Genomic DNA, 14,941 nt, shown 5'->3' on the forward strand with positions numbered 1-14,941 from the left:
TGCATATATGTGTGAAAGCAATCAAATGCTCTGGAACTGGAGTCACAAATGTGAGCTGACATGTGGGTGCTGGGAATTGAACCTGGATCCTGTGAAAGAGCAGCAGGTGCTCGTAACCACTGAACCATTTTCTAACCACCCCCCACCCCCATGTCGGGTTCTTCTAATGTATCAGCCATAAGGAAGGTGTTTCTGCAGCTCTAGCTGGAGGCTGGGCTCAATCATAGGCCGACGTGAAACAGTTCTGTCTGCAGAAACTTCAACATAACCTTCTCTGCTTGCTGGGGTGTCTTCAACTCAAATGCCTTCAGATTGCAGAAAGTCTGCTCCCTTCGGTAGTCATACTTGAGGTTTCTCAAGCCACTTTTCACGAACCAGAGGATATTAAGAGAACTAAGTTTGAAATGTGTACAAAAGCTTCTCTGTAACACATACCGTCATATATAATCTACTTGTGGGTCCTTAACATCTACCTCTCTGAGTTGTCATAGATTTCTGTTTCACAAGGTTTAACTATATCCACTGGCTGTAGCACACAGTAAAACAGCTTACACATTTTTTTAAAAAATAATTCATCTTTATGCATTCTCAGACACTTGTAATTGTCTCAACAGATAAAGCTTTTTCCTCTCCCTCGCCTCTGGTCACAGGGAGCAATCGATTTGCTGCTTCTTGCATGGAAGAACCAAGAAGTTCTTCATGCAGCGAATTCCCGTCTCTTTCCCTCAGAAAGCAGAACAGGCCACCTATTGTCTTGAGGCCTCAGCAGACAGTGAGGGAAGAAAAGGCAGGAAGAGTCCCTACTGTGCAAATGTGCCTTGCCGCTGGCGGCATTCTTTATGGCAGCCGCAGTCCCTGCACAGATGTCCCTTGCAGAACTGGAAGTACATTGAGGTCCTTGACTGATCTCATCAATCCCTCTGTTGAACTGCGGATGCTGAACGTCAGGTGGCAGAAACGACAAACCTGAAGGTATGAGCATGAAGTTCAACTACCTTTAGGAAGCAACGGATTCCTATCCTGTTCCTGTCTCCCTCTGGAAGGACTTCCTCCTAGGAGGAACACGACCTCTCACTTTTTGCTTTCTTTCTCCCATGTGAAAAGCCTTTGGGGAGTTTGGAAGAAGGAGCCGTGTATACTCAGTCTCAAGCATGTATACTTGTCTCTGTCTGCCTTCAGAGAAGAGATACCTGGTTTGCCCTCCTCACTGTATGGTAACGTCTGTCTGGCTGTGGTCAGGGACTGGATTCAGGTGGAAGAGGTATTTTTAGTTCAACTCAAGAATCGACTAGCAAGCCTGGTTGGTGCTAAGTCAAGTCAAGTTGGTTATTATTATAGAATTACTACCAAAGCGGACCCCATGATGTGTGTGGCTCAAAAGTACTCAATATATTGGTTGGAAAAAAAAAAAGCATCTATTGAAACCCACAGACATCCTGTTGTTTTAAAGTTTTCTCCTACAACCCAGTTTTTGTTTTTAAAAAGTTCCCCAACCCTACTCACATCTTTTACTAATAATAATTTACTAATAGTAGGAAAGTGTTTGCGAAAAGTTTGGCTTCCCATCTTATCATCATTTTCAGCACACTGCCATCACCGGGGCTGTATAATCTCTTAGAAATATTTCCCGAGAGTGCACAGAAGCTTCCCCCTTGTAGAAAAGGACGGGCTTTTCCAGTCTCCGTGGTTCCAAGCCAGTCAGACTTGTCAGATTTGGCAAAATATAAACAGGCATCTAGGAGACCTGAGGTTGTTTTGCAGAGATTCCATTATTAGTAGAACAGGACCAGCGTAACTACATCTGAGATAACTCATGCAATTGAGTTAGGGTGTCCACATTGCCTCTGGAAACTCTCTACCTCACTTTTTATTCACACGAGCTACAAAGATGGATTCTCTATGTGTATCCACACTTACTAGTGTTCAGTGACTAATTTAACTGTGTGGCCCATTCGAGGAAAGAAAATACCAGTATGGGCCAAGAACAAAAACTGTAATCTGAAAGAAACACCAGTGATCCAAAAAAATAAGCCAAAAGTAATGAGCTCCGGCTGGGTACGGTTGCACCTTTGTGATGGAGGGTTGAGCCTGGAGGCTTTTGGTCTGTCCCCGACAGGCTGAACAAAGCTGGGTAAGTCAATGAGCCCTCCTGGGCCTCTGGTTTCCTATCTCTGAAAGGATCTGAAATGCTTGTTCACCAAAGCTAGCGTGTGTGTGTGTGTGTGTGTGTGTGTGTGTGTGTGTGTGTGTGTGTGTGTGTGTGTGTTGAATATTCATCAGAAAGATCAGCATGTGCAAAACATAACTGCAACATTGCTCAGCACTGGGAGAAAAGTCAGTTATTAATTGTGTAACCAGTGAAACATATCAGCTAGTATATCAATAGGTTCCTCTCCCACATCCCCATTTCAAAAAATTCTCGATATGATAACAGGAACAGAGGCAAAGCAGGTTGGAGGAAGATGCTGCGGAAGCCTTGAGAATCAAGTTGCAGGTACCATTTGAAGAGTTCAAGATACCATGGATCCCGTGACATGCATACCATGATTTGATAACAGCATCTTAGGGGGAAAGGCCACATAGAATCACATCTTACGCCAATTTAAGAAACAATTGTTAAGGCCTAGAGATCTTAGGGACTCCAGGAAATCAACCAAGAGTGAATTGACTTAGAGTTTATTTAATGGATGTCAGGGTGGTAGTAAGTGCTGTCATGTAAATCCAGGTTTCTCAAACCCACCATGATTGACACCTGTAGCTGGACAGGTCTTAGGGTCAGAGCTGAATATGCTGTGCATTAAGTGTTTCACAATACCTGTGATCTCTGTTTGCCAGATGCCAGTAGTTCCCATACAGTAGCGATAAACAATTTTTTCCAGACATTGACAAATATTCCCTGTGGGGGAAGTTGTCTCTAGTTAAGAACCATTGATTTAATTTATCCGAGGGAATTGGGCAATTCCCAGCAACTCAGTTAGGACTCTGAAGTCTTGACTGTGACAAAATGCATGGGCTATAAGGGCCTGGAAGGACTCTTTATCTGTCCTCACTCTGCTTCCTAAGGCTTCCAGGGCCTTAGCCAGCAAGCACCTTCTGCTGCTGTCTTCTCTGTTCTCTCTCTCTCTCCCTCTCTCTGTCTCTCCCTTTCTCCCTCTCTCTCTCTTGCTTTTTTAAAATTATTAGATATTTTCTTTATTTACATTTCAAATTTTATCCCCTTTCCTCATTCCCCTTCTGAAAAATCCCCCCCCCCGTCGTATCTCCCCTCCCCCTACTCACTAACCCACCCTCTCCTACTTCCTGGCTCTGGCATTCCCCTACAGTGGGGCATTGAACCTTCACAGGACCAAGGGCTTCTTTTCCCCTTGATGATCAACTAGGCCATCCTCTGCTACATACGCAGCTGGAGCCTTGAGTCCCACCATGTGTACTCTTTGGTTGGTGGTTTAGTCCCTGGGAGCTCTGGGGGTACTGGTTGGTTCATATTTTTGTTCCCCCTATGGGGCTGCAAACCCCTTCAGCTCCTTGGGTCCTTTCTCTAACTCCTTCATTGGGGACCCTGTGCTCAGTCCAATGGATGGCTGTGAACATTCACTTCGTATTTGTCAGGTACTGGCAGAGCCTCTCAGGAGACAGCTATATCAGGCTCCTGTCAGTAAGCACTTGTTGACATCCACAATAGTGTCTTGGTTTGGTCACTGTATATGGGATGGATCCCCAGGTGGGACGGCCTTTCCTTCAGTTTCTGCTCCACACTTTGTATCTCCTCCCATGGGTATTTTGTTCCCCCTTCTAAGAAGGACTGAAGTATCCACACTGTGATCTTCCTTCTTCTTGAGCTTCATGTAGTCTATGAATTGTATCTTGGGTATTCCAAATTTCTGGTTTCCCTGGGGCATGAGAAATGGCTCAGCTGCTAAAGCCACCTTTTGCCAAGTCTAGTAACCTGAGTTTGAGCCTTAAGACCCAAGAGGAACGGTGGCAGAAGAGAACCAACTTCCATTAAGTCATACTCTGATCCACATACATATGTGGGTTATGCACTGGGATCCATGCTGTGGATGCTGATCTTTATAAGGAATATTCACAAAAATAACTTTTTCTTGTAATGTTTAGGCAAATAGTATATCAAGAAATGAAAGGATAAAAAACCAACTCCTGCTAAACACTAACTTCTGGGATGGATGCATTCTCCTTCCTGAAATGGGGACAGGCTCACTGGAAGCCATTCTTACTTACAATGTAGTCTATGATAATAATCCGCAATAGAAACAGGGTACCTTCAGCAGGAGGTATCAAGCAGCAGAGTCCAGCAGTGTTCCCCAGAGAGGAAAGGTGAGCTAACTCCTGCCTACAGCAAGGTTTAATTTCTACCTTCTTCATACTTCACAATAGGGATCACATTTTAATGAGAGTTTGAGGGGCAACATTCAAGACCTAACACAGATTAAGATACTGGGTTTACATTCTCTCACTGATTCTTGGCATGTTTTGAATCTAAAATGTCCCCTATGGGTTTATTTTGAACACTTGTTTCCTACTTGATAGCACTATCCTTGAAGATTATGAAGCCTTTCAGAGGTGACATCTAGCTAGAAGTAGGTTAGCAGGGGAGGGCTTTTGACGGTTATACTTGACTCTACTTCCAGCTTGACTCTGCTTCCTGGTCCATAGTGACACAGTTGTGCTGTGATACTGAGATGTATCTTTTAGAGAGGTGGTTCTCAACCTTCCTACTGCTGTGACCCTTTAAAACAGTTTCTTCCTCATGTTGTGGTGACCCTCAACCATGCTACTTCATAATTCTAACTTTGTGACTGTTATGGATTGTAATGCCAACATCTGTGTTTTCCAATGGTTTCAAGCAACCTCTTTGAAACGGTTGTTTGACAACCCCCCAGGGTGTTCAGACCCACAGACTGAAGAACCCTTTTTTAGAGTTTCTATCACACCATGAGCTGAAAGCCAACTCATTACATTCCAGATCTAATAAGTGACTCAAAGCATATATTCTGGAAAGAAGCAAGTGATTATTTTTGCTTATTTTGAAGAAAAGTCATATTTTATTTCTTTAAGTGTTAGAATCAGTAGTTTCTAGTACACTCACCAAGCTACAAAACCGTCTCTATGAGTTTCAAAATATTTCTAGCATTCCAGCAGGAAGCCTCCTTCATTTGAGTGTGTGTGTGTGTGTGTGTGTGTGTGTGTGTGTGTGTGTGTGTAAAGGGGATTTGTTAGAATGACTTACAGACTGTGGTCCAGCTAACCCAACAGGACCTGCCAGGGAATGGAAGGTTCAAAAGTTCAGTAGTTGTTCAGCTCAGGACGTTGGATGTCTTAGCTGATCTTCAGTAGACTCTGGGATGCCAAAGAAGTCATCTCTAACACTAAATGAAAGCAAGCAAGCAAAGGGCAAAAGCTTCCTTCTTTTGTGTCCTTACATAGGCTTCCAGCAGAAGGCATGGCCGGATGAGGAGGTGGGGTCCCCAGCTCCAGATATCTAGGCTGAAGGTGTATATTCTCATCTCAAAGACCCAGATTAAACGTGGCTCTTCTCACTCCGAATTAAGCAACAAATCCCTCACAGTTGTGCTCCATTTTGTGTTTCGTTAATTCCAGATGTAGTCAGGTTGATAATGAAGAGGAGCCATCACAAAGTGTCTCCCTATTCCTTTCTTCCTTTGGCTGGGACAACCACCAACCTGTCTGTGGTTTTCTGTATTCTAAACATTTCGTATGGGTGGAATTACATATTGCTATCAACTTTATTACTCTTTTAAATGTCTAAAAGGATTTACTTTATGTATGTGAGCACTCTATCTGCATGTATACCTGCATGCCAGAAGAGAGTATCAGATCCCAATATAGATGTTGTGAGCCACCATGTGGTTGCTGGGAATTGAACTCAAGACCTCTGGAAGAATAGACAGTGTTCTTCACTGCTGAGCCATCTCTTCAGCCCACTATCAGTTTAGCATGACATTCTTAAGCTTCACTCACATGGTAGCATTAACCAGTACTTCATTCCCTTTTATTGCTCAGGTGGTATTCCCCTGTCTGCATGTGCCACCCCATGTTTGCTTCTCCCTCAGGGTAGCCAGGCCCATTGTCCACTGAGCTGGGCTGGAAGGAGGGAAGCTTAGCTGGGCCTGGGTGGGTGAAGTGCAGGATCTAGGTCCTCAAAGAGTGTGTGAGCAATGATCACAGCCAGTTTGGAGAACTAATTCAGTTATTGGAGAATTAGTTCAGTTTGGAGAATTAGTTCAGTTATATACACCTATGCAATAAATTAACACAGTGGCTCTTTTTCTTTATCCTAGCTAGTTTCCCAATAACAACAGAGAGAGACCAAGATTTTCAACTTAAATTACCAGTAGCTAGGCATTATAATTGTTCTAATCCTCTGATCTAATCTGCTACCTCCAAGCCCAAATCCTCGAGATACTTGCATTTTTGTATTGGTCTGGCTTTCTGAGCTTCAGGCGTGTTTTGCCTTGATGTCTCTCCTGACCCCTTCCTCTTGGCGAATCCTCTCTTCCTCCTCTCTCTCTCTCCCCTTCCCCTGGCTGGTGGAAGTCCTGCCCTATTCTCTCTATTGCCTAGTTATTGGCTTCTCCAGCTTTTATTGACAAGGCAGGAGACAGGAGATTCTTGACATACACATTACAATGCCATGTCTGGATTAAAACCAGATAGTGGGATTGAGAAGTCAGCATTTGAATAATACATGGGTAAACTTTACATTGTGCATAATAACATTATGCCTACAATTGGGGGGTGGGGATGTGTATTTATACCCTTAAGGAGATGGCCAGAGTTCCTGCGATAAGGCTTATGGGGCTGTGTCCATTGGCCAGGCAGGGGTGTTGGAAGATACTTCATTTACATACTAAGGTACAGTAGGGTTGGTGAGGACTTTGTAAGGTCAAACATCGAGTGAAGCCTGATAATTGCCGGGAAATGAATTCCTGCTGGGGTTGATGGTGGGGCAGCCAACTTTGTGGCACCAGGTTGGGAATGAGGAGGAAGCCAATTCTGCCATTCTTGTGTTTGAGGTATCTGGGGTTGAAGCTCCCTGGATCCTTCTTCCATAACCCTGGGCCATTATGTCCCACACTCGTGAACCTCGTTTAGTTTACTACCCATAAGTTGAAAGACATCTGAGTTGTTTCCAGCTGTTGTGAGTAATGCTGCTATGAACAAGTGTCTGTTTCGAGATGTTTGGATGTGTCCAATTGTCACAGAGAGAAACCTGGAAGTGGGAGTGCTTACTTACATGCTACCTAAGTTATCTTTTTAATGTTTGTACACTTTTCGTAACCAAGGAAGACAGACTGTGGACTTGCAACCACTGTACCAAAGTGAGTTTCCACAGGACCTAGACAGCCATTCCCAAATACAGTTACTGCACCATTTTATACCCACAAAGCAACTTAGCCAGACTTGCCAGCCTTTGCACATTCCCATCAGCTTTTGTTATCAACTCTTTGTGATCATAACTCCACCAGTGGGTGTGATGCAGAACCTCATTGTGGTTTTGATTTACATCATCCCAGTAGCTAAGATGGGAGTTGTCCCGTGTGCTTACTGGTCATTTATGCATCTTCTTTGGTGAAGAGTCCATTATTTGCCTTTTCTTTCTAGCTGGAAGGCACAGAATAAAAATGGAAGCACAGAAAGGGGGGGGGGGAATGAGGCGCTCCATTTAGAACAGGTGTAAGAACCGAGGCAAAGTGAGTTGTGCACCGACTGTGGAGACAGGCGCTAGAGAACCAAAGCTTCCTGGGACATAAAGCCCAAGTCAACTGGAGGCTCCAAGAAGCCTCTTTAGCAAAGACTTGCCAGTCACCTCTCTCTGTCTTCAGCCCTATGTCTCCTATGCCACCATTTGGGAAGTCCTACTGATGCTTCACCAACAACAATGCCTTGTCTTAGTCAGATGGAAAGGGAAGGCATGAATGACTTTGGAAAAGGAAGATCATTCCTTAAGTAGGAAACTAATGAAACTGCTAAATCACACACACACACTCACACACACACACACACACACACTTAAGGGGGTACAGCAAGATGGCTAGGGGGTAAGGGCACTTCCTGCCAAGCCTGATAACCTGAGTTTGATCCCCAAAACCCACAAGAGATAGAACTCATTCTCACAAGTTGTTTTGACTTTCGCATGCATACACACAGACAGACACACAGACACAGACACACATGCACCTGCACACAATAAATATATAAAAATGAAACAAATAGAATTAAGTAAAACATAGCTCAATTGTTTCTGAGATAATAAGCTACAGTGTCTTTAATAATAATGGGTTGAAATATTAAAACTAGAAGCCTTATGGAGGCTTTTTAGATTAAAACATTTAAAATTGGCAAATAAAATGTTACCAATTTATCAGGCTAGGTGAGAACCATTTGTGGAGAGGTGTTATTGGTTCAGGACCAAGGACAGCACATCAAGTATTAGGCTCCTAGCTTCATTTCTATTCACACCTACACAATTATGTGTCCTTGTTATTATTTTCTGTCTTTTCTTCACACTCCTACCACTGCTCCAGCAGGTCAGAATCTCATCCCTCTGTTCTCCACTATAATGAGGTTCATCCCATGATTAACGCCTTAGTCGTTTCTGTTCTTCTGGCAACCCCTTGCTGGGTTTGTTTTTTGATTTATTTTATTTTATATGGGTAAATGTTTTGTCTCCATGCATTTCTATGCACCATGTGTATGCCTGTACTTTGAGCAATCTGTACTTACTTGTCATCAGTAAACAAGGTGGACAGGAAGAGAAAGCCTTGAAGTCAGGAAGCACGTTGGGGTTATGAAAATACTCCAGGAAACAGAAAACGAAACCTGTCTAATGCCAAAAGCATTTAATCATCTCTGTGGCAGGAACCAGAGAGACGGAAAACAGGCAACTAGGATATCTATGAGGACATAATCAGTACGACTTAGAGGCTGAATTTTGATTGAAATAAATCCTCCACAGCCTTTCCAAATGTGGGCAATGCTTTAATGATGCACACTTATCTCACGTTTCTCCTGTCTATGCAGTCTCCTACACTTTGGCAGCCCTTGTACCAAGAAGGCAGTGCCTATAAACAGCTGGTTAACCCAAGTGCCATCCTATACTATGAACAGTAGGTGGCACCACTTAAGTGCCTGAATTTCCAAAGTGAAACACCATTAACCTAGGAATGATCTGCACTAAAACCAAACCTTTATAGGACTGAAGCAGACATTTAATATCTATTCTGAGGGAGACTTGGAAAAAGAAGAGCCATCGAAAGGCTACTTAGCTCTACCCAATATGCAGTCTCCGGTGTCATGTTGTAGATTTACAAATATTGATCTGCCCTGCCTGTGGCAACTTCCATGCCAGTGCTAAAATGGACATTTTGCCAAGTGCAAAATAATCACTACAACAGTGAACTGCAGGAACTCATGCAGGTTTGACAGCTTTGGTGGGGTTTCCGGTGTCTGTCTTTGAGTTTTGCTGCTGGCAGAAAGGATAGGAAGAGAAAAGCAAACATGAGAAGGGCCACAGGAGAGAGAGCTTAGAGCCATAAATGAGGGCTGTGCCATGAAGCTTATGTGGTGGTCAGAGGACAACCAGCAAGGAGCAGGTTCTCTCCTCCCAGCAAGGAGCGGGTTCTCTCCTCCCAGCAAGGAGCGGGTTCTCTCCTCCCACTCTGGCTTGGCAGCCAGAGCCTTTGCGCTCTAAGCCATCATGCGGCTCATAGGGTGCAATATTTTGTATATTTTCAACATACCTGTAATCATGAGACTAGGCATGATGGCATATATTGGACATTCCAGCATTTGGGAGACAAAAGTGAGAGAATCTGGCTATAGAGAACATGGGCTATAAACTGAGGCCATATCCCAAACGAAACAAAAAGACAACTTGTAATCATACAAGAGACATCAGGACTTTGTGACTAGAAGATGGTTGTTGGGACTGGCGAGATGGCTCAGCGGGTAAGAGCACTGACTGCTCTTCCAATGGTCCTGATTTCGGATCCCACAACCACATGGTGGCTCACAACCACCCGTAATGAGATCTGACGCCCTCTTCTGGTGTGTCTGAAGACAGCTGCAGTGAATTACGCCGGAGGGAGTGTGGCCAGCAGAGCCGGCAGAGGTCCTGCGTTCAATTCTCAGCAGCCACACACATGATGGCTCATGGCCATCTGTACAGCTACAGTGTACTCATACACATAAAATAAATAAAAATAAATCTAAAAAAAAGTTTATGGGTAGACCATCTTAATACCTACACCATTTCTTAAATGAATGTAACCTGTTCTCTGTGTGCTGAGGATAAATTCACTCACTCAAGTCAAATAGCTTTGACCATAGCAGGAAGTCTGTACCCAAAAATCAAGCCTACAATTCATTTCTTGGTGCAGCAGAACTATCAACTCTCAGCTTAGCTACGATGGAGGTAAAATCCTTTGGTGATGTGAGGGTCATTGAAGTACAACCTTATTACAATGAAATCCAATGTCTAAAAATTGTTCTTATTTTGGGCTTGTACCATAGTAAGAGTCAAGATTTTAAACTCTACTAAATACAAAACAAACAAAAAGACTTTACACATTTATGTTCATTTAAGAAAATACTAGTAGTGATGTATTATTTTGAAGTGTATAGTTAATATGTTTGGAGTTATTTAAAATTTATATTGAGAAAAATATATATATTTTCAGTATTGCTGTAGACAAGCATCTACATAAGACTGTTAAATTGATTGTTGTTTTATATCAAACAACTTTTATAATTCTTATTTTTATTGTTATAATATTTTATAAATTTTAAGGAATATGACAAAAAAGATATTGTAGGTATTGAAGGGGGTCTCTGGGAGGAGTGGAGGTACAAAAGGGAAACAAGAATGTGATTTAATTCTATTTACTTAAAATACGTTTTTAAATGTTAACAAATTCAGATAAATTGAAATCATGTAACTTTTCTCATCATAATGCAATAAAATTTAAAATAAAAAAATAAATAAATCTAAAAAAAATGTTAAAAAAAAAAAAAGAAGATGGTTGTTGACTGTCTAAAATGTTTTCTCTTCCCCTTTTCTGAGCTCTGTGCATCAGGAAACAGAAACTATGTCTTTGTACTTCAAATGGGAAGATGAGAATCTCTAACATAATTATAATGATGATTAAATGTCAAAATATAAGCAGGTACTTAGAAGTGTATCTAGCTGTAGACAGCACGTTATAGGACGTGACAATCTTTTGTCTGCTTTTGTTTCTGGGAATATGACAAAGGTTTTAAGGTCAATTTTAGGTGATGAGACCATAATAACTCTTACCTCTACATATTATTTTAAGTATAATTTTACTCTGTAAGAAAATCCTGCATGTATACAATGAACCATATCTATCCCTCATTTTGCCCTCAAACCTCCCCTAGAAGCCTCCCAATGGTCCCCTCGTCCAACTTCCTATTTTCACTAATAATCCACCAAGTCCAGCGGGAGCTGCCCATATGTGCACAACATGGGGCCGTCCACTGGAGGGTGGGAGAACAACTAGTAGAATGATCCTTCCTTCCTGGTGGCTACCAACTGCCAATAGCTTCCCAGTTTAGGGTTGGGATCTAGAGAGCACCACCCACATCTATGCTAGAATTTGGGCCAGCTTGAGCTTGTGCAGGTAACCGCAGCTGCTACGCATGCACAATAGCCATGTCACAGCCAGAAGAGTGCTTTTCGCCTCACCCCTCACCCTTTACTTTCTAGTTGCTCTTTTGCGATGTTCCTCAGTACTTAGGGTGGGGTGGCATGTGATAAAGGTGTCCTGTTTAGGACTAAGCACTCATAGACTCTTAGCCTCAGCACTTTGACCAGTAATGGGTCTCTGCATTGACTGCTGCCGACTGCAATCGGCCGCTTCTCCGAGCAATGTTGCGAATAGCCCAGGCCTACAGGTATAGACATAAATGCTTAGAAGACAACTGGACAATGTGAGCATTTAGTAAAATAACAGTTGCAGACTACACCCCAGCGCATCTCTTCATCTATTTAATTTAAAGCATACCATGTCTACTAATGAACTAAACAACAGTCCAGTTTTATGTGCCACTGACTCTTATAGCTTACACAATATTATCATGGCAACAGATGACTAATACAAAAGGAACTCAGTAAGTAGCTGTGGAATAGGTCCACAGGGATGGTTTACAGGGATAAAGACGGATACTTTCATAACCTGCTTTGCCTCCTGGCTTTCTGGTTTGTCTATCTTAAAAAACAAACAAACAAACAAAAAACAAAAAACAAAAAACTTGTTTGTGATAGCTGAAGATTTCAAAATAGTACTCAATTAGAAAAAGCCCTTTGTTTGTATCCTCTTTTCTTTGACTAATCTCTCCAACCTTCTGTCTTTGATTCTGCGGTGCCCAATATTAGACATAGCTATGAGAGATCCTGAAGGCTTGACTTCTGGTTCTAACAGAGTATTTCATACATCTCATATCCCCTCCCTCTCTCTCATATAAGTATGAAAGATGGAGTGTGTTCAAGTGCTGGAGATCAAATCCATGTTCTTCTACATTACCAGGTGCTCTATCCCTGAACTACACCACTGCCCTCCATCACAGCAAGACGCTTAACACATCACTTCTTCTATTAAAGCAACATTCATCATGTGCACAGCCAACACTCTTATAAGCACCTAAGCAGTTTGTCACATCTGTAGGGCTCTAGGGTCTGCCCTACATATGCTGAATCAGCATCTTTAGCAACTAATCCCCTCAATTAGCATCAATCGTACTAAAACATGAGACTCCTTAAGCTAGAATCCAGCAGGGTTGTTGTCTGTTTTTGTTATTTGCTTAACAGAGTCCATGTAGCTTAGACTGGCATCAAACTTACAGTATAGCCAAGGACAACCTTGTGTCTCTGATCCTCCCCCAGCCGCCAGGTTGGGTAGGTGGGGCGCTGGGAATACAAACAAGGGTTTAGTTCATGCTAATCACTCACCAACTGAGCTACATCCCAGCATCAAGTTCTTGAGGGCAGGAACTATGTTGGCGTTCAGGGGGTTGTTTTGTTTATAAGAAAGGTTAGCCCTTGGGGTCAAAAATAAAACAGATATTTAACAACCACCCATGTGTCAAACTAATACTGCATTGCACTTACATAATTGCTATATAGTGGTTAAGACTAAATGCAAATACAGCCAGAGACCCTGTAATTAAGACACTTTTTATTTACACACAACATGTACCTTGCCAGTTATCACGACATTCTGTTGCCAAGAAGTTTTGTTCCGTATGTAATTTTCAGCTGAGTCCTTTATGCTTCAGGGTAGGGCTTACTGCTGCTGTTTGTTGTTGAGGGCTGTGAAGAAGCATCAAAAATGTGGCCTCTCTCGTACAAACTGCCACCGACAACATTCTGGAGCTTTAAAACCCTGTTGCTGAAGCACAAAGGATAGTATGTGTAGAAAAAAGAAAAAAGCCTAGTGTGGGAACCGTTATTGTAACCACGTGGTCTAGTAACTTTAAAGCATATGTTTCCGAGTTTTCCGACTACTTCAGGTGTGTGTGAGTTTAATAAAGTACATGAAAATAAACGGTTGGCGATAGAATAAATAAAATAAATAGAACACATGAATAAATAGAAACAGGGTGAACCTGTGAATAAAATATTACCCATCATGTGCTGCCAGCACTTGTATCTATACTACGTGCACAAACCGTAATTAAACACAGGGAACTTAGTTCCTCTCAAGGCCCTGTTACTATCTTGCCTGTGCACCCAAGCTCCGCCTCCGGTCCTCACAAGGTGTAGCCGGTTTGGACGCCGTCTCTTTAAGGTGTAATAGAATCCTGATTGCATCGATCACAGACTCTCATCCGCCTCGCCACCACCGATCACCTCTCTCTCCAGGTTACCGCCCGCTTCCCGACACCACCTCGGTAGCCTGCTACCTCGGATGCGCGGGGTTCGCTGGGTGCGCGCACGGTGGACCCCCGCGGCGCGCTCCCGCCAGGCTCTCAGAAGTCCGCCGCGCGGGCGGCGTCTCGGGGCTCGTCTGGCCACGCCTGGAGCGCGGGCTTTGATTGGGCCGCCGTTGTTGTAGTGACCGGGAAGCGCCCGCACTCCGGGCTGACGGTTCCGGGCGCCGCACGGTCCCCCCTCGTCCCCACCCCTCCCTGTTCCCCCAAGGCCGGGGGCACCGTCCGCTCCCCGCATGGCGTCCGGCCTGGTAAGGTCCCCGCCGCTACCGGAGCTGACCCTTGGGCGGCCGGACCGGGGGAGGTGGACCACACCGGGCCTGGCAGGCCTGGGAGGTAGCCCCGGACCTGGAGCTCCGCAGCTCGCTCGGCTCCCCGGAGCCGGACGCGGTGCCCGGGTTGAGCGGTGGGCGCTGCTCCCGGGGGATCCCGGCGCTCCGGGCTGAGCCGGAGCTGGCTCCGGGACTCGCCGGCTGGGTTCCGCGGCGCGCCTGCGTCAGAATCACCTGGGAGGTTTAAAGGGCGCGGGAGGCTGCGGCGAGCCCCTGGCGTTCGGCGCGGTGGGCGGGTCCTTTGGCGGCTCGCACGGGTGCCGGGGCTGAGGTTCCTCTCGATGGGGACCCCTCCGGATGGGAACTGGGGCAATGCCCGAGCTTCTCAACCGGGTTGTGATGGCCGAGCCTCCCTCGCCGCCCGCCGATGCTGCGGGGTCCCCTTCGGTCCGGGGGGTCGGGGGGAGACAGGCAACGTTGACCTCTGATCTGGAGAGCTCCAATTCTGCACCTGCTTTCAAACCTAACCACTTTCCGTCCTAGGAGGATCCGATTCTGGAACGTTATTTTAAAGGTCACAAAGCTGCAATCACCTCCGCTGACTTCAGCCCCAACTGCAAACAAATTGGTAAGTTTTTTTCTTTCTTTCTTTCTTTCTTTCTTTCTTTACTTTTCTGACA

The 14,941-nt window shown here is 44.3% G+C and overlaps 1 protein-coding gene across 2 annotated transcripts in view; it reads left to right on the plus strand.

Annotated features, from left to right (window-relative positions):
• The first annotated feature begins 14,087 nt into the window (after nucleotides 1–14,087).
• Poc1b (POC1 centriolar protein B) overlaps nucleotides 14,088–14,941 on the plus strand; it is a 101,856-nt gene continuing 101,002 nt past the window's right edge. The window contains exons 1-2 of one of the 2 annotated variants that reach the window (XM_031350315.1): nucleotides 14,088–14,240; nucleotides 14,805–14,889. In XM_031350315.1, the coding sequence (XP_031206175.1) occupies nucleotides 14,226–14,240; nucleotides 14,805–14,889 (100 nt within the window). In that variant the 5' untranslated portion in view covers nucleotides 14,088–14,225. The remainder of the gene's footprint in view (nucleotides 14,241–14,804; nucleotides 14,890–14,941) is intronic. The other variant, XM_031350314.1, reaches the window with a different exon arrangement.

This window comes from Mastomys coucha, unplaced genomic scaffold (genome assembly GCF_008632895.1).
Source record: "Mastomys coucha isolate ucsf_1 unplaced genomic scaffold, UCSF_Mcou_1 pScaffold4, whole genome shotgun sequence".
NCBI classification, from domain to species: domain Eukaryota; kingdom Metazoa; phylum Chordata; class Mammalia; order Rodentia; family Muridae; genus Mastomys; species Mastomys coucha.